Genomic DNA, 26980 nt, shown 5'->3' with positions numbered 1-26980 from the left:
AGGTACATGGTCTTTTATCCGCTTATCAGACACTTTCAATAAAAAATTGTGAAATTTGAGACTCTTGTGTTCTGTATTGAAATATTGGCATGTACGGAATGCATTAAATAATGTGCAATTAAAGAGGTACATGCAAACCTTTTTTGACCATTTTATTGTTTTCTGTATATAGGGTAATAACTGAAATATTGTTTTGCCCAATCCACTCCTTTCGTGTATTTGTCGTAGTCTAATCACTTTCAGTTTTTTTTTTTATTGTGTAATTGGTTTTTCTATGTTTTCTTTGAGTGTCAGTCAAAGTGGCATTATGTATTGTAGAGATCATTCACATCGATTTAGTTTTCAGAACTCTCCATACCTGTGCGAGTACTTCACCTTTCCGTTGATGACAAGCTTCAAACACATTGGCTTTTGCGTGCTCTAATTTTTCCGGAAATCCTCTGTTTTACCGTATCATTCCACAAACTTGAATTTTCTTTCCAAGTAACTTCTCTACAAGTTCTACACCATTATAATAATTATCCATGTAGAGGTTATGCCACTTTCCATAATAAGGTGTCAATAGTCCCATCACTATTTTTGCTAAAGGCTGTCCAGTGGCGGAATATATCTTGGAATGAGGAAATGTATCCTGTAATCAAATCACACAGCACCCAAATGAGTATGCCATATTTCTTAATTTTTGACAGATTGTACACTTTAAAATTTATCCGTCCATGCCACGGTATCGTTCCTTCACCAATTGAGGTGTTTTGACTTAGATCAAAAGTTTCTTTAAACTTTTTGGAAAAATAATTAATTATGAACTGCACTTTGAAGAGCTGGTTGGCATTATCTGATTTATTATTGTGTCAGACAAATATAAAAATGATATTTGTCTGAATCGGTTGTGGGACATCATTTTGTGAAATATCGGTGTGTCTACCAACCGATCCGTTGACCAATAATCATTGATCCTTGCTTTTTTTTACAAATTCCCATAAGGACAGCAAGCCAAAACCATTTTCTAAGTTCGGGTCCCGTAACGTTGACATATTTGGCATTTTTTAAAATCCAGTTTCCTTCTACTGCAATTTCAACTGTAGTACTAAATGGTTTTGTTGCTAATATATTCAAATATATAATTATACAATAGTCTCAATGCTCTGTGTATCTTTGGGAATATGTTTGGACCCGGAGATCCTCCAAATGTATTATTGGTCATCGGTAAATCAAACTCTGACCCCTGTGCACTGTCTTCTTCGTCTGTTTCATCCGAATCAGTTGGCAACCTTAGCATTCGCCGAATTCTTCTTGAACTTATTTCACTATCTTCCAACGGTTCTGATTCACTTTTATTTTTTTCATGTCTAATGTCTTCTTCCTAATCGGCCAAGTCGTCTGGAACGTCAGACAAGACGTCCGCACATTCATCGTAAATAATCGTATTGTCTCTTTCGTCTGCCATGATGAAAGGGCACATGTACTTATAAAAACAGAAAACTTGTTAACATGTGTAACTTATCGTTACCTAAACAAAACACCAACAGAATGCGAAAGATACTCAAGTGCTGTCACCGGCCACTGCATGATACTATGCTCACGACACCACTGTGGTGTCACTGGCTGTTGACCACTATTTCGCGTGCAACACCACTGTGGTGTTCCTGGCTGTTGACCGCTATTTCACGTGCGACATTACTGTGGTGTCACCGGACAGCATAGTGACAACATTACGAAATGTGTGGCAGTGATCAAAGTTAAATAAAATAGTCTGAATTTTGCTGCAATGGCTGGATTAAAATAACCCTTTATTTTGCACTTACTACTGTACTGTAGTAACTGGGGAGCCATTTTCAGATGATTTTCTGAAACATATTTGTATTTAATCCAACCCACAGACAAACAGCAAGGGATTCCATAGTTGAACGACTACAAATATTTTTGAAGCACCTCATTCTGGAGAAATGGACTTGCTGGTAATACTATTTCCTTGTGCAGACAATAGGAAAACTTCCAAACATTCTGCAATTTTCCAACATATGTCCCTTATTTAGTGCAATTAATATAAAATAAAGACACCTAAGAGTTTGCAATCACGGAAGCTAAATCAAGTGAACAATTTTAATTTGGACACAAAAATAAATATTCTTGTCAGAAAATGGAAATTCTGATGGAAGCCCAAATTTATTTCTCACGTGATACTTCTTTTTTATTTTAACATAAAAAAAGAGCAACATCTAATTTCCTTTCAAAGGAATTAATGAATTTTTCAGTAAGAACAATTAACTTCTCTGGTGTGCACATGAATTAACTGCCAATTTTATAATCATAATAGGTGCTATCATTAAGTTATCAGTCACAGGTGTGACAACTTGCCATAATGCACTCTATGTGTGAGTATAAAGAATGTAATATAATATAATCCCTTTTTTTGCAATTATATGAGCTTCACAAAAAGAAAGGTTTGAAAGCACAGAAGCCACAACTGTATCACAAGAATAATAAAAAGATTTAGTATAAATGTTGGGGTTGGAGAGGTGGGTGGGGAGAGGAGGGGATGATGAGTCAGTTACACTCAAAACATATTAAATTTTTCTCCCTGACAGTTTATGCATATGGACAGACTTAACACAGAATCTTAAAGCAGAAACCACATTCATATTATTACTAGGAAAAAGAAAAGGTAGATAGGTCAGCTGGTGAACCAACATTTGCCCTTGTAACAATACAAAGCACATACAGTTAAAATGTGACAGAAGTGCAAATCGTAGGCAGCACACACACACACACACACACACACACACACACACACACACACACACACACACTGGTGGCGTTTCCACTGGAGGATGGAGTGTAATGTCCCACCCTGAGGTACATTAACTTTACTTCACTTGACACAGTGACCAGGACAATGAACGTCGCAGCTCGGTCATTACCTCCACAGACCACACGTGGTTTCTTAATGTGAGCCCCCCCCCCCGATGCTGAGTCTCAAAACAAAAATGATTGCATGAAGGCTGATGGCACCTCGTGTCACAGTATTTTCCATGAAGACATCCTTAGGTGCTTCATCTGTGGCTTTATTTCCCTGAATTACCAAAAACACATTGTGGCTAATGCCGCAACTAATTATGTGACTTGCTTTGATTCAGAAGAGATTATCTCTGATTTCCAGTAGTTATCTGAAGTCGTAAAGATAGCCACTTTTGTTTGCAAGACAAAGGCAGAGCTCACCATATTTAGTGTTATCAACAGGACTGATAGGAGACTTTTGGTACAGAGCTGAGTGGGATCTGAATCAAGAGACTCAGACAGTTCTGCAATAACGTAGCCTGCAGATTTCTTGCTTTGCATCATAGGGTTCGGTTCGGTTCTTTGGGGAAGGAGACCAGACAGCGAGGTCATCGGTCTCATCAGATTAGGGAAGGACAGGGAAGGAAGTCAGCCGTGCCCTTTCAAAGGAACCATCCCGGGATTTGCCTGGAGTGATGTAGGGAAATCACGGAAAACCTAAATCATGATGGCCGGATGTGGGATTGAACCGTCGTCCTCCGGAATGCGAGTGCATGATAGGGTGGAGAGGTGTCAGGATAAGCTTAATTGATCAGGAGTTCACTTCACACAGCTACATGGATAGCAGTTTTGAGTCTCAGTCGGGCTTTCAGTTTTAATCATTAAGGTAGTTTCAATAATATACCCCCTGACCAACTAGAGCTACTGATGACTCCAACCTCAGTTAAGAACAATAAAACAGTTATACATGAAGTTATTAGCTTCTGTTTCGAGTGAATCTCAAATGGCCTTGTTACTCATGGTCTATTTATGAACAGTCATTCCACTGTAGGGTGAAGAATAATATAGAATACTTGTCACTGTTGGTCTGATAGAAAATTATGCATGCATAATCATTAGTGTGCTGTTGTGTTACTGTGTGATTGAATCATTCGATACTTGTTTTCAGACGTACCGTATGAAGCAAGAACGTAAAGTCAAGTGAAAGAATAATTAACATATAACAGTCTAATTTACAAGCTGAGAAATTATTTTTTTGCATTGGAAATAATTAAAAACATAATAATAATAATAATAATAATAATAATAATAATAATATATGGTTCACCGTTTCAAAATTAGTATTTATTCTACTGTGACAAAAACAAGCAGTTAAACAGTAGAAATGAATGTAACAGAAATGTAAGATATTACAATATTATGAAAAGGACAGTGTCTACTCACTATGCAGGGGAGATGCTGAGTTGCAGATAGACAGTAAACAGAGTGTCAGAAAATGAGCTTTTGGCTAACATTTCTGTCATGCAATCATTGTGCTGCATTCTACGTGGGCATGACAACCAACAAGCTGTCTGTCGCATGAATGGCCACTGATAAACTGTAGCCAATAAACGACTGGACCACCCAATTGCTGAGCATGCCAGCCAACACTATGTTCTTCATTTCAATGACAGCTTCACAGCTTGTGCCATCTGCATCTTTCCCACCAAAACCAGCTTTTCTGAACTGCACAGGTGCGAACTCTCCCTGCAATATATCCTACGTTCCTGTAAGCCTCCTGGTCTCAACCTTCATTAGTCTTTGTCCTTACCCTCTAGCCCCTTCCCTGTTCCCATTCCAGCACTACACAGTCCTCTAGTCCACCAATGCACCCACAGTCTTTTTACCTCTCTCCTTTTCTGCTAAGCTCCCCCACCTTCCATCTAACCTCCCAACTGCACCCAGCTGTCCAACCCTCTCTCCACCTTGTACGCTATCACAAACAGCGCTTTACTGTCCCTCATCCCCCTACCCTGCTATCCCTCCACCTCGCAGCCCCAGGCTCATCCTCACACCCACCACCCAGTTGGTTCTTCCGTCATACACTGCTGCTCACAGTGTGGCATCAGCAGCCAGCAGCCAGGGACTGCTGTCACTTGTGTAAGTTGTACATGTGTGTGTACCATCTGTGATGAAGGCCTTGTTGGACAAGAGCTTATTTTCTGACAATCTTTCTCTTGTGATTATCTGCGACTCAGCATATCCACTATATGGTGAGTAGCAACTATCCTTTTCGTAATATTGTTACATTCCATGCTGGATTTTCCATTGTTGAGGAATGTGAGCTATGGTTAATGCAAAAAAAGAACACATAACAGTCTAAATTTCATAAAAACTGTAGTAATACTGAATGAATAGAAAAATTGCACAAATTACTATTTGGAAAACTTAAAAAAGTTCATTGCGACAATTTTCCAATGATGAGAAATACTTAAGAATTTGTTGTTATGTTATGAAAATGTACATGGCAGACACTGGAGGGACACCACCTGTCACTGTCTGCTTGTTTGTTTAGAATTCATTTTGTGTGGACTAATTAGACGAATAGATTGATTGTATTTGTCTCATGCATTACTCAAATAAATTAAAATCTAAGCTTCAAGTGTCATGTTATTATGCTGTTACACTAGAACTATTTAATCCTGCTGCAGAGAAGCAACAAAATATTACCTGTGCGTTTTGATATTCTCTTTCCCATTGTTAGCATGTGACGGTGTAATGGTAATAGATTGCAGAGTTTCTGTAGCTGTGAATTATGGATCAATTTGATTGGAAGGGAATGTTTCACGGCTTGCTGCATGTCACTATTTATAGATGTAGTGGTGCATTTCACAGCCTCTTAACGAATTTTGAGACTGATGCACTTCTAATGTATTTTCAGACATAGAAACGAATTTCACAAATATTTTCTTCACTTTTAATTATTATAATTACCCTGGAACACAGCGGATGTCATTTACAGTACTTCCAATGGGCTGTTGCGAAAATAAATGCTGACTCAGTCTGAGCCACAAAAGTTTTAATTAACCACTGAAGTGGAGGTTTGCACCATCCCAGCTATTTGATTGTTAGACCAACTTCCCAATTCCCTGTGACACACAATATTTTACTGTCACATCAAAGGCTGACAAACTACGTTAGAAGTTTACAACAACAACAACAACAACAATAATAATAATAATAATAAAAACTATCAGCACTGACTAACCTTAACCCAGGTTCACTGAACCTAAACAATACTAAGCTTACTTCAAGAGGTTCACCATTTGATATGGGCCATGAATAGGGACAGGAAAATTTTATGAAAACACTACCATGAAAAATAACATGAATCTATCAGTTTTGAGAAAAAAATGCAAAATTGGCAACCTTTGATATATAGTGCAAGTTGTAATTTAAAAAATTACGATTTGAGGACAGCGGTTTACTAATATTCATAAGTGGCACAAAACAATGCCAAATTTGACGAAAGTACTTAATTTGGGTAACAACAAAACTGACAAATACGGAATTTGGGGAGCAGGAGGGGGGGATCCACTGAATTTGACAAAAACACAATATTTCACAGAAATCAACACAGAATAAAGAAAAAAAAACAGCACTGAATTTGGGGGGAAAATGCATTGAACCTAGGGGGGCGGGGGGGGGGGGGAGGGGGGGGGAGAGTAGTTTTGCAAAAACAGAACTATTTTTCCTGTCAAGCCCATGAAGTATGTGCAGCTTGTAAAAAGTTGTGGAAACAATGTGTTTTACCTACAATAATTAGATACACATTGGTCTTGTTGCTTCTGCATGTACTGCTATGATATGCTGACTCTACTTCAGGGTTTAAAATACTATTTAAGATGCTCAAATCTATTTTGACTTAAAATTTATTGATAATATTTGCATAACATGTGTGGAGGAGATGGAAAGTCATTAAAACTCCATCAGGATCAGACATAACAATAGATTAACAGCTGGAATGATAATGAAGAGGTATTTACAATACAGAATTAGCCATGTTACTGTATGATAGCACACCCAAAACATATGATAAGACTCATACATCCTTGTTACCTAGTGCAGATTCCAGTGCGGAGCAAGTAATGTTAAATTGTGTCATTACAAGGAACACTGCAAATTCTATATGTCTGCACCCCATGTTCTTTGACTAATAACTTTAAACCACTGAGTGTTTTGAGATAGCACGCACTTAGATGCTTCAGTTGTGGCAATAAACTCAGTACATCATTGAAAATGAGGCCCAGAAACTTAAAACATAATTACAGATTTTGAATCTTGGTTGATCTCCAAGAAAATCATCATTAATGGACACTTGGCTATGACAAAATTGTGCCAAACAACTGTATATGGTCTTTTCCGAAGGTTGAAAAAATTTATACTAAGCAATTCGAGGTACTGTTGTTGAGTAAGAACTTTATGAAAATGGTAAAAATCAACGACTTTTCCAGTTTTTCACAACACTGTTTCTTTGAACGTCAACTACAAACAAACTACTTTACCACTTTCTGAGCTTCCACTACTTCGACAATACCAAACTGTAAAACAAAACTAATGCCACCTCTCAAAAGTGCAATGTAGTAGTTGTTAGTAGAAACTTTGCACGGCAATATCCTTAGTCAGGTCTGAGAGTACTGTATTCCAACAATATAGTAACAGTTGCATGCTCCCACAGTCTACTATGTTTCTAATATGACATGAATTTGCAATAATTGTAATGCAGTCAAACAGCCACACAAAGATATCATTTTCAACAAATATTCATTACTCTTTCTGATGAGTTAACGTGATCTGTTAGTAAGTATTATCTCCTAGAATATGGAAACCTATAAAATAAAGGAAGAAAAAGAAAGAAAAATCGATAAGAGGGGCTGTGAAGATAATAAAATTTACAGCTCACTAGAAATACCTCAAGCTAAGTGGCATTCTAATGCTTCCTATTCAGTAATTTGTAACGTAGTACATTAATTTTAGATGAAATATTAACTACTGAAAAATTCTCAAGCACACTATTACATCACCTCAACAGGACCTTAATGGTAAATTACCGTTTTTGTTACAATGAAAGCCATCCCATATGGAGTTTTGGGATTATCGGTGAAAAATGTATGTATACATACCTGATTTGTCACTCTTTGATAGGAACATTGTCAGAGCTCCAAATCTTTTCACTTCTGACAGCCCTTTAAGGTAAGGGTACACAGCAGCTTTGTGTTGAAGAAAATCTTCTGCCAGTGTTGTTATTATCTCGCTCAACATATTGCTCTCCATTGACTCACGGAAAATACTTGGTATTTTGTCACCAGGAATTTGCTGTGAGACAATTCACAAATGTCATCAGAGCATGAAATCTTGTTGCGTGCACACACACACACACACACACACACACACACACACACACACACACACACAAAATGCTATTGGTGAAGCACTGAATAATGTTTTGCTGCATAGCATCCCATTACCTACTCTACAGCCTAAAAAACCAAACTCTTTGCTTTTATGTCATGCCTATTTAGTATACATTTGTTTTGTTATACAGCTAATTTTTTGGTTATAGTGGTGAAATTAATGCCTGAAATGCTTTCCTTTAAGGTGTAATTTCACCTCAGGACAATTGTGTTACAGTGGAAAATATTAAACTACATTTGTCCCTGTTCAATATTTTTTGTTTTGTTTCTCTTTTCCTCTTCTTATTTGCTTGATAGTCCCCTTCTCCTGATTACTTTTTAAAATTAACTTCTCATGTTTCACTCCACATTCATCTTTTATTTTGATGCAGTTTCTTAGTTCACATAGTACTGAGATTTCAGTTTACTCTCTTGCAATCTGATACCCCTCATACTTGGAACGGGTGTTTTGTTATGTCACTTAACTACTCTCTCACTGTTTGAGTGACTGGTATGTTACCATAGAATGCATAATGATGACTGATGAACTTCATGGAACTATATTTTATTACAATTTTAATAATGCATTGGTTATCATCACACAGCAAATGTTTCTGTTTATCACTTCTTTCTGTTCGGTAGTCCCCTTCCTGTGGGCCACTAACCTTCATTATCTAATAAACAATCTGTTATGAATGCTCAATTTGATATTTCTAATTCAAATTTACTGGGGTCTGGAAACCATCTTTGAAAGGGAGCAAATATAAGCACAGTGTGATTTCAATGTAGTAACATTCACACTGTAATCACTCAAAGTCCAAGTGTTTAAAAATATACAATGTCTACAGCACATCTTGTACTTACAATGTTGGGTTCGGGTTAACTGAAGCTTTTGATACCATTCTGGCACCTCTCAACCAACCTGTTAACCTTCAAGCTAACCTGGGCCTCAGGCTACTCTATAGATTAATATGCAAGGGTACAAAACCTAAGATTCTTTTGTACAAGGTGTACAACTTTGCTTCCGCCGTTTGCCGATAGGTGGCGACAACGGTAAGTAGCAGTCAAAAGAAACAGATCGCAGACATCAGGCAGTTAGCTTGGACCTCAGTCAATATAACCTCATTCAAACATTAGTCGATTTGTGTCTACAAAAGTTGTTCTTGATTGAAAATGTCAGTTTACGAGCCTAATTCTCATCATTTGTGGGAGGTGTTACAGTTTTGTTTCAATATGAAGAAAACAGGGGCTGAGTCTCATCGAATGCTCTCAAGTATGTATGGTAAGGATGCTATTAGTGAAAGAATGTGTTGTGAGTGGTTTCAACACTTCAAGAACGGTGATTTTAACGTCGTAGACTGGCATAGTGGTGGAAGAGAGAATGTTTTTGAAGATGCAGAATTGGAGACACTGCTGAGTGAAGACTGGCGTCAAACTGAAGAAGAATTCGCACAATTAGTGCGAGTGACACAGCAAGCCATTTCAAAACATCTCAAGGCTATGGGCTCGATTCAGAAAGAAGGAACTTGGATCCCGTATGAGCTGAAACCAAGAGATGTTGAACGGTGCCTAAACGCAAAAAATCATGGGGATATCTCGGCCATATGTCCATGTTGACGGCCAAACCGAATATTCACAGCTCCAAGATCATGCTTTGCATTTGGTGGGATCAGCTCGACGTCGTTTATATGAAATGTTAAAACCAATGAAACAATCACAGGTGCTCGTTAAAGAACACAATTAATGCGTTTGAGCATTGCATTAAAAGACAAATGGCCGCAATACAGTGAGAGGCACGATAAAGTGATTTTGCAGCAAGACAACTACCCCATGTTGCAAAAGAGGTAAAACTTACTTGGAAATGTTAAAATGGAAAGTCCTACCCCAACTGTCATATTCTCCAGACATTGCTCCCTCTGACTATCACCTGTTTAGATCAATGGTGCGTGGCCTGGCTGACCATCATTTCCGATCTCATGAAGAAGTCACAAATCGGATTGATTCGTGGATCGCTTCAAAAGACAAACAGTTTTTTCGACGCACGATTCGCACACTGCCCGAAAGATGGGAGAAAGTAGTTGCCAACGATGGAAAATACTTTGAATGATACATGTGTAACCAATTTGTTTCATTAAAGCCTCATATGTTGGGGAAAAAAATGGCGGAAGCAAAGTTGTACGCCTTGTATATAAAAGAAAAAAGTGAGTTGACACAAACTCATCAGCAGATCCATGATACATTATTATTATTATTATTATTATTATTATTATTATTATTATTATTATTATTGATTCTGATAGAGAAAACTCCAAAATGCACAGTCTGAGTCACAGGGTGGTGTGACAGATCCAGTGGCAACTATGTGCTGAATTCCACAACAGCTACAGGTTTCAGGTGTGAGTTATCAGATGAAGCCTCTGAATTAACACTCTCAGAGAAAGTAATTGTGAGTGTCATGATGTAACAATAACTTTGATGGAAACTAATTTTCAGTTAGTGTTCCCCTGTGAGACAATGTGCTGAGCAGAGTTATTTATGGAGTTCTCTGTGTAAATCAAATGGTTCAAATGGCTCTGAGCACTATAGGACTTAACATCTGAGGTCATCAGTCTCCTAGAACTTAGAACTACTTAAACCTAACTAACCTAAGGACATCACACACATCCATGCCTGAGGCAGGATTTGAACCTGCGACTGTAACAGTCTCACGGTTCCCGACTGAAGCGCCTAGAACCGCACGGCCACCGCAGCCGGCTCTGTGCAAATCATCAAAAGTAAACCTTTGTACTGTGGGCCGTTACAATTAGGTCTCCACACAATCCAAAAAATAATACAAATAAAAAACAAACATCAATGTCCTGTTCTCTTTCTGTTTGTACTTGTATCATCTCTACTTATTATCACATTACTTCACAGGCAAAGCCGATGTCCAGTATTGATTGGTTCAACTGATTCCTGGGTACACAGAGTTATAGATATGAAAAAGAAAGAGAAAAAGAAGACCCATAATGCATACAACACCTAAAATTAAGTGAATTTGGTGTTTATCTTGTTCATAATCTTATCACCAAAAATGATACTTCTTTGAATATAAACTTATTCTTTCATTCCTACCATATGTCCAAGTCAACTTCCCCTCCACTACAATTTTCAATACACATTAGAATCTTCAATTATATGCTGTCAAACACTATAAATCAGCCTCCATGAAACATACCTTCAAATAAAGAAATCTTTGTCCTGGCCTCCTTTTAACTGTATTCCAGGCACTTATGAACTGCACAGATGACGCTGGAACAGGAGGAAGCTGCATGTCAGCTCCTTCATTCAAATCGTCAGCTCTCTTTTGCGGACGCAGTTTCTCTTCTTGTATATTATCTTCGCCCTGGTTTTCAGTCCGAGGGACTGTATTCATGCAAGTATTGTCTTCACTAACAACCTGTGGTACCTTTTTATCTTCGTTAAGACTACTAACAATTACTTCTTTTATTTCTATATGCTTAAGAGGTTTCTGAAAGAAAATCACATGTTTCAAATAACACAGACATAAACAGTTGATCATGAAAAGCAATTGTATTCCCTTTATAAATTCCCTTGACATATATTCAGCCACAGAACTTATGATGTATAGCAATAACAATTACCCACTATACTGAAATACATCACAAGCAATAAATTAGAGCACACAGGGAATACATATCCATCAGTTACAAATTTACAAATTTGTATTGAGGATTCACATTACATTCAATACTTTCTCTCTCTCTCTCTCTCTCTCTCTCTCTCCCCAATGTTTAAAGTTCTCAAGTAATGATCCCGTGTCATTCCTGCCTAATCTTATGATCTGCTGTTTTGGCTTCTTACAAAAAATGTGCCAGCTGTGTGACAGACTGAAACATTCAACCTCAAGATGCTTCAAGAATGGCATAGTACCAATAACTGAAAACTTTTAATCTCTCTGCATCCGAGCAGAGAGGTGTAAGGAAAGGAGAGAGGAGGGAATAATGTGTGGTATTGACATGATGTTTTAAGATACTGAGAATCAGGAGAGGTGAGACAAGTGTAGGGAGAGGGAGACAGAGAGAGAGAGAGAGAGAGAGAGAGAGAGAGAGAGAGAGAGAGATTGAGAGGGGGGGGGGGGATTGGGGAGACTGCAAGAAAGGGGAACACAATATCAGGACAGGTGAGGAGCAGAGTGGAAAATGAATGGAAGAAAAAGAGCAAAGGCAAGGCAATGGAACGGGGGCAGCCAAGGAGATGGAACAGCTGAGACCTAGGTAAAGAGAATACAGGTCGGGCAGGAGAAGAAGTGCTAGCCACTTGTTCAGTTCCTAGAAGTTGATGCAGCTTTTCAAGACAGTCATGCTGTGGTGTACATCATATTCATAAATGGGGTGTTCAAGTTTATGACTGCTGTATCTACACAGGAAGCTGAAACAACTGCAGTGCATTTGGTAAAAAGGAATATGTATACCTGGCAATAGTGGAAACCAACTTCGTCCTATTACTAGGTACAGATAGGATCGATTTAAAGTAGTGTGTGCTGCTTCCAGACAGTAGAAGCTTGCTGTAAACAGAATTATTGGTGATGAAAAGAAGGAAGCACTAACAGTACAGGCAGAAAAGGTGACTCAACATGCAAGGCAAAATGTTAAAGGTGAGGTAGTCTGTGGTCCGCAAATTAGGGCAGATAGGATACTAAGCTGAGATGAGTGGAAATGAAGTATTCAACCCAAAGGAAAACCAACCAAGTGTACACAGTATAAATGCCTTGATGATGTGGATAAATGTATTACTTGGCAGCAGTTTCAGTCATGTTAGGAGCAATAATGGAATACTAAATTTGGTAGAACTTCATAGCTTATGTTGTACAGAACTGGACTTCAAACCCAGAAAACATGTTCTGACATGGGGCATCAGGTCAACAATGGGGATCACTGAACAGATTGAATGTTGATTAGGTTTAAAGAGCCCAGTATCTTACCCTAAACCTATTAATTCTAGTGGGCTTTCATTCAAGGTACTGAGATCTACTTACAGTTTATTTTTAAGGACCCCCCACTAATAACGTAATTCTCAGATCCAAAACTCTTGTGGATATACTTATCTTGTAGTCATTTGTTATCAAGGATTGCAAGCCCATGGCTTCATATGATGGCCGAGGTGTTATTAACTTCATAAATAATGAATGACAACTTGAAATAAAGTTGGTTTATTACTGTTCTATACATAAACAATAATATTAAATTAATATATTGAAGCATCTTGGTGCCACAGTGATTCACTGTTGCCCCTTTACCCATACAAAAAGAACAAAATGCCGTCTTGGAAATGCACAAATACATGTGGCTGTCCAGGCATCTGCTGAAATTTGTCGATATCTCTCCACACTGTTCAAAGAGGCAGATAACTCTATCTCTTTAAGACTATCACCACAACTGTCTAAGTGCAATGGCCCTCCTTCAGCACAGGTCACTTCATTTATTCTAGTGACTTGTTCAGTCATTCCCATAGTGTCAAACAATCCTTACATCAGAATTATGGTGTGTCTTATAAGTCAAATTAAATATCATGTAAATTTAAGTTATGCTTATGACTAATTATAAATATAGTTCAGTGCATCAAATGACAGTGACAGTCCCTCACAAACCATCTTTATAATACACTGATCGTACCAGATTGAAAGGGATTGGAAGGGCTAAAAACATACAAAACAAAAATCATTAAAAAAATACCAAAATAAAAACTGAACAAAAGGTATTGTGATGTAAATAAAACGATTCTGTTTGATCACACTATTTCAAAACTGAAATCATATTTTGCCTACGCAAATTACTACAGAAGTTTTTGATGTATCTTTACTGATGTTTTTATTAATTAACAGTAACCAACACATTTCAATTTTGAAGTGTAACTAGTTGGCAGAGTGCGATGCCAACCGTTGTTAGTTAAGCAGTGGTCATGTACCAAGTAGTTTTGTCTTGTGACTTCAGTTTTACAAATCTTATGGAAAAGAATGACCATGAGAGCAGTTGTTTTTATTTTTTGTGACAATGATTTTATATCACTTGGTCTGCCTCATGTATCATTATATCCAAATCATTTATAAATGTTAATCTACATTCAGATCCGATGATGGCACCGTTAGGGTGTTGAAACCAGTTATCCAGTAAACAGTATTTAAGTGATCTTGGCTTTTGAATTATTTCTACAATAGAGTGATCGCCCCAGTACACACTGTGTGTTCACTGCAGGAGAGTGGTTTATTTAGACAAAATGAGGGTTCATACATATAATTCTGTCAAAGTGATATCATGCCAAAGCTATAAGATGAAATCTGTTGATGTAGAACAGGTGGAAAATGTCCAAATGGAGGTACTGTTAGTGGTGAATGACTAACACAAGCAGAGGCACAAGTGTCATGACTTGTGGGCTCAGCTGCTGACAGCAATGGAGCTAGAAAGGCAGCCATGAGTCAGTCTTGTTAAGTAAACCATCAGTCTTGTTTAGTACACCACGTGAGTTATTGCAAATTACGCCTAGATGCTATTTGAATACAAACTTTCGGTTGTAGTCTGGCTGCACTGCTTACACAATGTGGTCTTGCAGATATTCATGTATTCTTTTAGCCCTGAAGGAGGAAATGTTTATGTGCCTCTCAATGACTCAGTGCCCCAACTATATGGTTGAGTTGATACATTTACTCCTCTCATTATTTATATACTATCAAGGACCTTCCATTAGCATGATGCTGAAGTCTGAGGTTATTAACTCAAACTGATCCTGTGAAGGAGCTAATGTTCCTTTATCAGCAAATGGTATGAAGGCACTCTACTTCTATCTCTATGTCAATTTTTATTTCAGAAAGTTGTACTATGAAATACCTATTACAGACATTTCTAAGTACCTCCTTTTCTTTTTTGATACAAACAGAAGCAAAAACCCACCTTTGAACGAAGATGAGGTGGCTTGAACACTGGAAGAACAACATTCGGACTTTCGAAGTGCTGCCCATGGAGATTTTTACTCTCATTGTCATCAGTACCACTGGATGAATCAACAGTAGTGTTACTGTTTTTATCATGAAGGACCTTTTCTTCATTTTCCATTTTCTACAAATGTTGAATACATCAATAAATAAAACAGAAAATGATATATTCCATGGAAGATCAATTTACTTTCACATGTAGAATGTGTCAACAAAAACACACACACACACACACACACACACACACACACACACACACACACACACACACTGACAAATGGCTCTGAGCACTATGAGACTTAACTTCTGAGGTCATCAGTCCCCACACACAGTGAGAACAAAAGCATATTGGACCATCATAATCTGTTCTTAATGTTGAGTATGTCTCTCCAACACTGACCCACTCGTGGTGCTGTGTCAAGAATTTTTATTAGCTAATGCATTCTTGCAGTATACTATGAGCAACCTTTGAAAGTACTTATCATATTTACTCGAATCTAAGCCGCCCTTTTTTCCGATTTTTGTAATCCAAAAAACAGCCTGCAACTTAGAATTGAGTGCAAAGCAAGCAAAAGTTCTGAAAAATGTTGGTAGGTGCCGTCACACTACCTTCTGCCATAGAATATATGTAAGCGCTGCACAGGCATGCTTTGTAGGTCAAAGATAAATACTGGTGCCAAAACCTCTGCATCATTAAAAAAAAAGAGAGAGAGAGAGAGAGAGTTAGAAGACGAGCTTTTTTCTTCACCCCGAGTTTCGACCACTGCATTTGCATACATTATCCAACTAAGTAAATAGAAATTTCGTATTGTTCATCTTCGAAAGTAACAGCCTTTCAAATATTCATAGCAACAAAAATAAATTTCTTTACACAAAAATACCGACAATGCACAAGGCTTTAGGATTGTTGCACGAGTTGATACACTGGGGCTCATTATGATTTCATAGCGGCACCTATTGCTTTGTGGAATTCTGTTAAGAGCTTGTTGGTGTTAGTGAACCATAATGAAGTGTGCTTTCATTACAATGCCAAATTCAAGATGGGAGTTATTTCTTTTGTGGAACAAAGTTCTCACCGTGCTATAGGTCTGCGATACGGGATTGATGAGAGCAACGTCAGGTGATGGCGACTGCAGTGGGACAAATTATTTGAAAGTTCAAGAAGCAGGATAGCATTTAGTGGGCCAAAGTGTGGCTAATATCATGCACAAGAAGTGATTTTAAATGAATTTGTTAAGGAACAGCATCAGAAATCCCTGCCTGCAAACACCGAAATTTTAAAAATTAAGCCACATGAAATTGCTAGAGAGCAAAAAATCGAAAAGTTTAAGGCTAGTCGCAGCTGGATTGATCTGTTTATGAACTGCTGGGGTTTTTCACTTTGGAGGCGAACTTCAGTTGCACAGAAGCTGCCGAAAAATTATGAAGAAAAACTTGTGGAATTTCAGCGCTTCATAACTAGGCGGCGCACAGAAAAGCAATACCTTCTTGGTCAGATAGGAAATGCTGACCAGACTCCTGTATATTTTTACATGCCGTCAAATTATACGTTGATGCCAAAGGAAAGAAAGACATAAGTGTTCTTACATCGGGGGGCGATAAATAGAGGATGTCCGTCATGCTTGTTTGCACAGCAGATGGACATAAATTATCCCCATTCATAATTTTCAAGCGAAAGACTTCACCGAAATAGGAAGTGTTTCCAAAAACTGTAATTGTATGAGCAAACGAAATTGGGTGGTTTTCGGAGGACATGGTGCTGGAATGGATTAGGCATGTGTGGATTCGTTGTCCTGGCGCAATGCTTGGTTTATGCAGTCTGTTGGTATTACATGCGTATGCAGGCCATACAACACCTGCAGTAAAATTAAATTTACAGAAAAGCAAAATGGACTTGGCAGTAATTCCAGGCAGGACGACATTAATTCTGCAACCACTTGATGTCTGTTTGAATAAACCATTTAAGGACAAGCTAAAATGCATGTACACAGACTGGCTTTCGAAAAGCGACAGACAACTGAAACCAAAAGGGCGTGTAAAATGCGCAAATTTGTCGCAAGTGTGCCAATGGATTTATGATGTATGGAAGTGTGTTCCAAATCAGACTGTGCAACAAGCATTTAAAAAATGTTCGGTATCCAATGCACTACATGGTACAGAGGACGATGCTCTGTATGAAGAAATGAGCAACAAAGAATCGAGTGATAGTGATTCAGAATCACGACTGATATTTTAAACATTTCGTATAAGATGTATTACAAACCTAATAAAATTTTGTTATAAATTTCTGCGTTTAATTTCTAAGTTATTTTCATTCTTATTTTATAAGTGTTGCTACTCTGCATTGCAAAGGATAGAAAAGTGTGGAGAGCTGCATCAAACTAGTCTACAGACTGAAGACAACAACAACACACTCTGAATTTGAAGTCATCACAAAAAAATCTACTACGAAAATCTGACTGGCAAGACTGTTTGGGATGTATGCCACTATGGCCAGCTCTACGTTCTGAATTTTTTCCTACCTGTGACAAGAGATGGTTGCTAATAGGAACTTTCATGAATCGTGAATCACATGCAGTATTCTCTTCACCATAAGAATAATACGAATGTAAACATTATGCCATGAATTCTTTCGTGTTTGCTGCTATCTCATTTAAATCCTGTCTGCCCAATAAACTGCAAAACTACAGTGAGACAACAGCAAACGCGGAAGAAGATACATATCATGTCATGTTTATATTCGTATTATTCTTATGCTAAATAGTGATAACAGACAGAAATGAAGCACAGCAATTGACTAGATTTTTAAATCTAAGATGACTAATTTCTGTGCAGAATGTTATGTACTAAAGAGGCTTCTGCAAAGATTTTCAAACAGAGAAAAATTTTCGCTAAACTCTCGTTCATTATTATTATTAACATTATTATTATTATTATTTATTTCTTTTCTCAGACGTTATGCCTGGTCAAAAATGGAAAGTGACGCGGATCTTGATCAAGCGCGACTTACTTTTAACTGTACAGTATACGTTATATTGCATTTAGGAACTTTCGGGTAATTGAACATGTATCAATAATTACGGATTTCTGTAGTTGTATATATAAGTTTGGATGTAGCTATATTGCATTGATGTACTGGTGGATATTGTGTGGTATGACTCCTGTAGTTGACAGTATAATTGGTATAATGTCAACTTTATCCTGATGCCACATGTCCTTGACTTCCTCAGCCAGCTGGATGTATTTTTCAATTTTTTTCTCCTGTTATTATTATTATTATTATTATTATTATTACCAATTCTATGTCATTCACCAGCCACAGCTGGACAGACAGCGTCAAGGTACAACATTATCAAAATACATGAACAAAACTCTACTATGATAGTAATCATCTTCTATCATACGCAGTCTATTATTTGGTTCTTGTTGATCATTATCAAAGAAAGCAGCAGTGTAAGTAACAACAAATAGCAGTCTCTTGCCATTGTTTCACTAATGAGACAATTTCTATCTTTTTTTTTTTTAAATTGTAAGTGGTGGTAGCATTCACAGAAGCAAGCCATGCCGCGAGCAGCTACAGGTCATAAACACTCATTATCAGAATGCAACAAACAATGCAAGACTCAGTACAATAATACACCTATAACAAAGAGAATGGCACTTAACAGATCAAAGCAAAATAAGCAATCGATTCAAACCAGACGAAGCACGTGAAAAAGGTAGAGTATCCATATAAATACAGACAGAGCGCCTGACGCATAGCAATGGCTACCTGGTAAAGCTTAACTGCTAAGCTTAAGACTCGAACCAAACTACTGTAGCTGTTTCTTCATCCATTCAACCTAAATTGTCTCTCATGTTACCATGGACCAAATTTATTTCGATTTGGAGGTGCGGTCTAAAACTTTTCTCTCCCCTTTAATTTAGAGTCCCAAATTTCAGGTGCGGCTTAGATTCAGCAATTTTTTTTTTTTCCTTCATTTACAGTCTTATTTTTCAGGTACAGCTTAGATTTGAGTAAATATGGTACTTGGCAGGCCGGTATTTCAGCGCAAAGCCCAGCAGTGGCATATTCTGTGCATGTGTACATCAAATGGTGTGGCATGCAAGTATAAAATCTTTATAGTGATTCAAAATTATGTGCATCTCTGTGTAATGCACAGGTCTACATAATTTTTAACTATCTTAAACATTTTATATTCAACTGACATGTCATTTGATACAGATGTGCACCATGTATGCCACTGATGAAAGGCTACATGCCCAAATGCTGGCCTGGCAAGTAAATACTTTGGAAGTGCAGCTCATACAGTGCATCAAGATGTCCTTTATCAAACAAATACATACAAGTGGCAGAGCACTCGACATACAAGAATTTAATATTATTTACAGATTGACTTTTTCAAAGGATTGGTTACGTAACATTAACATGTTTCACACATCCCCCCCCCCCCCCAAAAAAAAGAAAAAACCTCTCACTTTCATAAAATTAAAGTCATTATATTGCATTGAATTCCATGCACCCTCTTGACTTTTTTCCCAGTCCCAGACTCCCCACTCCATGGTATCCATCTGTTATTTCTCAAACTAGTACACCAAAGGATGGAAAGTAACAATTTTATGTAAAGGAAAGTTGCTACTCACCATATAGCGGATATGCTGAGTTGTAGACAGGTACAATAGAAAGACTGTCAGAAATGAGTTTTAAGCCGAGGCTTAGTGCACCAAAAGGCTAGATGTCCAAATATTAGTGTCTTTCTCTAACAAAATAATGTATGCTGCCTGTGATGTGAACTTAGATTTGAAAAAATATTCATATCTTAATAAGGTAACAGCAGTTTTAAAATATTATAACACCGAAAAATTCATTACCTTCTCATTTTCAGCCAGTTTACGGTCTAACATCGACAACTGCCCTTCCACAAATGAATTACTTGGTTCCAGCTCTAGTACATTTTGAAGATCTGATCTAGCTTCTTGGAAAAGATTCAATTCTATCCTGGCTGTGACACGTCGAAGATAGGCCTTCACATACTTTGGGTCAAGTTCCAAGGCCCTTGAACAATCTGCCTCTGCTGCTTTGTAGCTATAAAAGAAATTTGGAAACAATGTTAACCACAGTTAAGTCATACTAGAAAAAAATGGGCAAGACTAACTTATGTCCTGCCTACTACATCTGTATTATGCTATTTAATTCAGCAAGCTCCTCATTTGGGAGACAAGGCATCCAAAACTGCTGTTTTAATGTGGCCGATTGTGAGGTTAAATACATTTTTGTCCAAATGGAGCTGCTATGTAATCAAATATCACTATTTACTATATAATGGAATATGAAATTCCACAAAACCCAAACTATTCTCAGTAGCCCTAAAGGCAGCAATCACATTCCTAAACTGCGAAAAATGGGAAGGTTGGATGCTAATGGAATATACCTGAACCTCATTTGTTTTTCTATTAACAATATTTGCCAACAGCCTTGCTGCAGTGGTAACACCGGTTCCCGTCAGATCACCAAAGTTAAGTGCTGTTGGGCTGGGCTAGCACTTGGATGGGTGACCATCTGATCTGCCGAGCACTTTTGGCAAGTGGGGTGCACTCAGCCCTTATGAGGCAAACTGAGGAGCTATTTGATTGAGAGGTAGTGGCTCCAGTCTAGTAAATTGACATATGGCCGGGAGAGCGGTGTGCTGACCACATGCCCGTCCATATCTGCATCCAGTGATGCCTGTGGGCTGAAGACGACATGGCGGCCAGTCAGTACCGTTGGGCCTTCATGGCCTGTTAGGGTGCAGTTTAATTTTAATATACTGTGTAACTCTGATGCCAGATAAATTTACAACTACTAAAGGAAGAAATATACGGAATGCATTTAAAACAGACCTGAAAATCAATTACAATAAAATGAAAATGACATCAGAGTGTGCTTAAATAAATCCACAATAGTGTTGTCAAGTAACAGAGAGTAGAACTATGGAATCCTGGATGGGAACAAGTGTGAAAACGACCAATTTATGGAATAAAGAGGCTGGTTAGATTTGTTCTGAGTCTGAAAGTCGGCAATCCAATTATGCTCACAATGGGAGGTAGATGTGTGTTGTTCTTGTGAACCTCTGGAAGGGTATACAATGTAGGTGGTTGAGGTGCTCGAGGGAGGAGATTTTTAATGATGTCCTCCTCTTAAAGACCTGTTGAGAAGCTCCAACATCTTTCTCATTATCCTGGATGTTGGTTCCCTTCATCATTTTCGATATGTCTCCTCCTCCAGCATCAAATAATTCTTCACATCATAGTTGGCTCATTCCATAATGATGGCTGCACTGCCCTTGTCACCTGGCAAGACTATGAGGAGAGGATCATTCAGATATCTTTCATACCATTACACTCAACTCTTGTCATTTTGATGTCTGTGCTTGGATTTTGAAAGAATGTGGCTCGTTACTCAATGAATTTCCTCTGCAGTTTCACAGGGCATCTTGCGAACTGCTTATTCCACACAATTTATTATGTCAGTAAAAGGATATTCCATAGCAATGCTGCAAAATTAAATTCCTTCTTAACAGCCAGCACATCATCCGCATCATTGTTTCTCGTCATCATGTTGTAACTGAGTGTTCTGTTGTTTTTCATCCTGCCCCACACTGTTACTGTGAAGGCAAAATGAATTTCTCTTTCTTCCTTTCTGTGGTTGTCTTCCAATGACGATTTGTTGTGCTACTGTGTCTGCATCAACCATTCCCAATCCAAAGCTGATAGCTTCTCTGTCAGCTGCAGGTGGACAGTCTTTAGCTTGCAGCTGTTGCTACCCAAGTGCTTTCTGATGTGAAGTATCCTCTCTTACAGCAGGGTAAGGCTGGCACAGAAAAATATTCTCTTGGCCTCAGCAGTGTTGATAAGGTGACTCATGAAGGCAAAACAAAGACTCGTCTTCTCTTCATACCAGTGTTGTTGGATGGCTAGAGAGCTTATTAAATTAGCCTTCTTAACACACAACTTTCCCAGGCGTTTGATGCTGCACCACATTTACTTCTCATAGTGATACATAATATATGAATGCACTGTTTTGCAATGATATGTACTGATAAAATTCTTTTGAGCTCCCACGTGCATCACTTGGTTTAAAATCCATAAGGTTTTGGCTAAGTACTCCTCGGCCATTGTCAAACGGTGTCTGTCCATTGGTTGCTGCTACTGTTAATACATAGCCACACTGTCTTCTGTGATGTCACTTGTGCTCGCTCCAGCACCATATAGGGTAACATTTTTTTGTGCGCCCACTTTAACCTGCCAGTGGCTGGGTCCCAAGCCATGCTTAGCTGTAGGCCACCGTCTTTATTAAACGTGTTGTCACAAACTTTTATTTCAATCACTTATTTAATTATGCTATCCCAGAAACTATTAGTTCATGTAATAACTAATGTCTCTTCAAATGCAATACAATGTCCATATGGAGCATGGTCCACTACCATTGATTTCTTAGGGTATCAAAGGCAAAAGTAACTATAGTGTTCTACAAGTGTCTCTCAACAGTTGGCATAGTTTGTCCGACACAAAACTATCCACACCCACACGGTATTTTATATATGCCTGGTGTTCTCAGGCCTACTTCATCTTTCACAGACCTCTTGAGTTTCTGAAATTTTGTTGGAGCCCTGAAGACTGAAGTTATTTTATGCCTCTTTAGGAGCCAGCTAGTCTTCTCTGTTACTGAGCCACAAAATGGCAAAATGCAAGCTTCTTCAGGTCCTCCTCGAGATCCTTCTGCTTCCGTATTTTCGGAAAGATGACTTGCGAAATCTGGCAGTAGTTATAGCAATTTCTCTTCAATACTTTGGCTCAGTTCCTTCATCAGGTTTTCAGCATCTGAGACGGCTTCAGCTTGATGCACCAAAGGCCTCACAAGGGAACCTCCCCATCGCACCCCCTTCAGATTTAGTTATAAGTTGGCACAGTGGATAGGCCTTGAAAAACTGAACACAGATCAATCGAGAAAACAGGAAGAAGTTGTGTGGAACTATGAAAAAAATAAGCAAAATATACAAACTGAGTAGTCCATGCACAAGATAGGCAACATCAAGGATTGTGTGAGCTCAGGAGCGCCGTGGTCCCATGGTTAGCGTGAGCAGCTGCGAAAAGAGAGGTCCTTGGTTCAAATCTTCCCTCAAGTGAAAATTTTAATTTTTTATTTTCAGGCAATTATCAAAGTTCAGGCACTCACACACAATCAACTTCGCTTTCCAAAATTCCAAGAGATGCTCAGATTTGCTTGGACATATGCAGGATTTGACGGTCTACACACGGAAAATTTTGAAAACGTTAAAAGGGAAAACTGTGCGACTGTGAAACTATTGCATTCATTTGTTGCAGTTTATGTGACAAACTCGTTATGTTTTCATCACTTTGTTCGGGGTGATTATCACATCCACAAGAAAACCTAAATCGGGGAAGGTAGAAGAATCTTTTTACCCATTCGCCAAGTGTACAAGTTAGGTGGGTCGACAACATATTCCTGTCATGTGACGCACATGCCGTCACCAGTGTCGTATAGAATATATCAGACGTGTTTTCCTGTGGAGGAATCGGTTGACCTATGACCTTGCGATCAGATGTTTTCGGTTCCCATTGTAGATGCACGTCCTTTCGCCTACTAATCACACGGTTTTGCGGTGCGGTTGCAAAACACAGACACTAAACTTATTACAGTGAACAGAGACATCAATGAACGAATGGACAGGTCATAACTTTGCGAAAATAAAGAAAGTAAAGTTTTCATTCGAGGGAAGACTTGAACCGAGGACCTCTCATTCCGCAGCTGCTCACGCTAACCACGGGGCTCCTGAGCTCACATTATCCTTGATGTTGCCTATATTGCGCATGGGCTACTCAGTTTGTATATTCTGCTTATTTTTTTCATAGTCCCACACAACTTCTTCCCGTTTTCTCGATTGATCTGTGTTCAGTTTTTCAAGGCCTATCCACTGTGCCAACTTATAACTAAATCTGAAGGGGGTGCGATGGGGAGGTTCCCTTGTCAGTATGGAATGTTTCTGGGGTGAATGGTAATGGCTGTTAGCATGCAGATTTCAGTCCATGTGGGTTGGATTCTGGTAAACACCATGGCACAGACACCCATTTGCTATACAGTAGATGAGGATATCAAGGAGTTGCAAGTTACCTCTATCTCTACTGTGAACTTTATGTTCTCATGGATGTTGTTGATGTGGTCCACAAATTCTCCCAGTTTTTCACATTCATGAGACCAGGTGACGAACATGTCATTGACGTAATGATAAAAGCAACTAGGCTTTGCTGAAGCCATGTCCAGAGTGATGTCCTCAAAGTGCCCCATAAACAGGTTGGCTATAACTGGAGGAAATAGGCTCCTCATCGTGACAGCGTCTGTCTGATTAAAATATTCTGCATCATACAAAAGAATACAATGACATCAGAGCTTGCTTAAGTAAATCCATAACAGTGTCACTCTGTCAACTGGGAGAGCATAACTGCGGATTCCTGGATGGAAATGTGCATGAATAATGACACCACATCAAAGCTGACTATAATATGCTTTGCAGCAGATGAGGACGACAAGGAATGGCAAGGCTCCATCAGTCTCTACCTCTGTCGTGAACTTTGTTCTCATGGACATTAATTGATGTGGTCCAAGAATACTACCAGCTTTTCGTGTATGAATGATCAGATAACTAATGCGTCATCAGAGTACCAATAAAAGCAACTACACTTTGCAGGAGCTGTGTCCAGGGTGATGGCCTCAAAGTGTTCCATAACCAGGTTGGCTGTAACTGGAGCTAATGGGCTCCCCACAGCGAAATGTCATCCATCTGATTAAAATATTGCCCTTCACACAAAAAAAAATGATTACATCAGAATGTGCTTAGTTAAATCCACAACAGTGCCATCAAATAACTGGGATGGAACCGAGTATGATAATAACACCACATCAAAGCTGACCATAATATCTTCTCCTCCAAAATGTAGGCATTTAATTTGATTAATGACGTCAGTTGTATTCTTGATGTAATGCACACAGCAACCAATGTGTGGAATAAGGAGGCTGGCCAGTTGTTTCGCAAGTCTGGTAGTCAGTGATCAAATGGTGCTGACAATGTGACATAGAGGTGCATTGCTCTTTTGAACCTTTGGAAGGTCATAAAGTGTAGGTAGTCAAGGTGCCCAAGGGTGGAGATTTTTAATGGATTTTCTTCCAGTTAAGACCTCTTGAGAAGCTCAGATATCTTACTATTATTCTGAATGATGGGTCCCAGGGTAATTTTTGATATGTCTTCTCCTCCAGCATCAACCAAATCCTCATGACGTAGTTGGCTTGTTCCACAATGATGGCTGCCTTGCCCTTTTCAGCTGCCAGGTCTACGAGGAGAGGATTGTCACAGAGATCTTTAAGACCTTCACACTCAGCTCTTGTCATGTTTAAGGTCAGTGATCTGGGTTTTGAATGCATGCAGCTTGTTTCCCAATGAATTTCTTCTGCAGTTTTACTTGGAATCCTGGAAACTGATTGTTCCACACCACTTAATATGTCAGCAAAAGAAATGTAGTATTCATTTCAGCTTATGGGTAATTCCAAGGTTGAGAACTACAAGTTAGCAACAATTTTAAACAGGCATTTTATTTCAGTTATGATTGACCACAAAGCTACCTGGCATTATAGGCCTACAGATCATCACAACTGCTTGATATCGTGTAATATTAGGTATAATACTTTTTAGATATTAATTTTCCTCTTTCACCTAATTTTTTGTTTACATTTGGTAAATTATCTGGACAAATATTTACATGAGGAAGATGTAGTATCTGAAGTAAATGTGGATAAAAACTACTGAAATATTACCTCAGATTGAATAGTCCTACCAATGGCTCTTCCATCGAAATTGCATTAAAATGTTCAGCCAAATACTGACATTTTAACTATTTCTGGCTCAATAATTTTTTAAATAAACTAGAAAATTTGTTGTGATACTTTTAATTCTCTGAAAATTGTTTTGGATAAGTTCTGAGCAGTTGTTAACGCCAATGGAAGTATCTACAATGTGAGCGTTCTCCAGTCAAGGGTGCATCCATACCTTCACTTCTTTGTCCATGCCCACAATCATGTATTTTGTGCAAATGAACCACTACTGCTGTTGTCATACAATGCAGAAAATATAATGTCCACTTCACACCACTGCAAGCAATCTACTCAACCTGAAAAGCTGTAGCAGAAAGCCAGAATAAAGGGTTCTGTGCCAGCAGCAAGGCTGCAGTGTCAACATACCCTTACTTCTGTATCAGGAACTGGAAGGTATTGATTTGGATGTCTAACGATGTGTAGGGTGTAGCTGTGGAGGAGTAATTGGTGGTGCTTGATCCATAAGGGGGGAATCCCTACCTCTACATTCAGGCTGTCTACAGACTTGTTCAGAAGACCCCAGCTGCAAGCCTGATCACACAATGGTGTATGGGGTGTAGCGGTCACAATGTTGATGGCACTGCTGATCCATAATATAAATGCGAAAATAAGAGTTTTGTAGAGTTGCAAAACGGTGGAATGCTCTGCTTCCCAGCAAGTGTTACTGAGACAGCACAGGACATTACGTTTTAATTGTCATGTACACTTAATCTGTTGTACATGGGGAAACCAAGTTAACTTGTCATAAAATGTAAGTCCTAAGAAGCAACGTGTCTTAACCACATTAAGCATCTCATTGTGTGGGTACAGTTCTGGGCGAGGATAAAATGCTCTATATCAGCAAAAATGCGTGACAAG

The 26980-nt window shown here is 38.5% G+C and overlaps 1 protein-coding gene across 2 annotated transcripts in view; it reads right to left on the bottom strand.

Annotated features, from left to right (window-relative positions):
* Positions 1 to 26980, bottom strand: part of LOC126175728 (RNA polymerase II-associated protein 3) — a 120208-nt gene that overhangs the window by 2437 nt on the left and 90791 nt on the right. For both annotated transcript variants that reach the window (XM_049922669.1, XM_049922668.1), the window contains exons 6-9: positions 20071 to 20284; positions 15158 to 15322; positions 11428 to 11721; positions 7941 to 8133 (exon numbers count right to left, since the gene is read on the bottom strand). In XM_049922669.1, coding sequence (XP_049778626.1) covers positions 7941 to 8133; positions 11428 to 11721; positions 15158 to 15322; positions 20071 to 20284 — 866 coding nt within the window. The remainder of the gene's footprint in view (positions 1 to 7940; positions 8134 to 11427; positions 11722 to 15157; positions 15323 to 20070; positions 20285 to 26980) is intronic.

Source organism: Schistocerca cancellata, chromosome 3 (assembly GCF_023864275.1).
Source record: "Schistocerca cancellata isolate TAMUIC-IGC-003103 chromosome 3, iqSchCanc2.1, whole genome shotgun sequence".
Taxonomy (NCBI): Eukaryota; Metazoa; Arthropoda; class Insecta; order Orthoptera; family Acrididae; genus Schistocerca; species Schistocerca cancellata.
The sequence above is the reverse complement of the archived record's forward strand: the minus strand, read 5'-3'. Positions and strand labels throughout refer to the sequence as shown.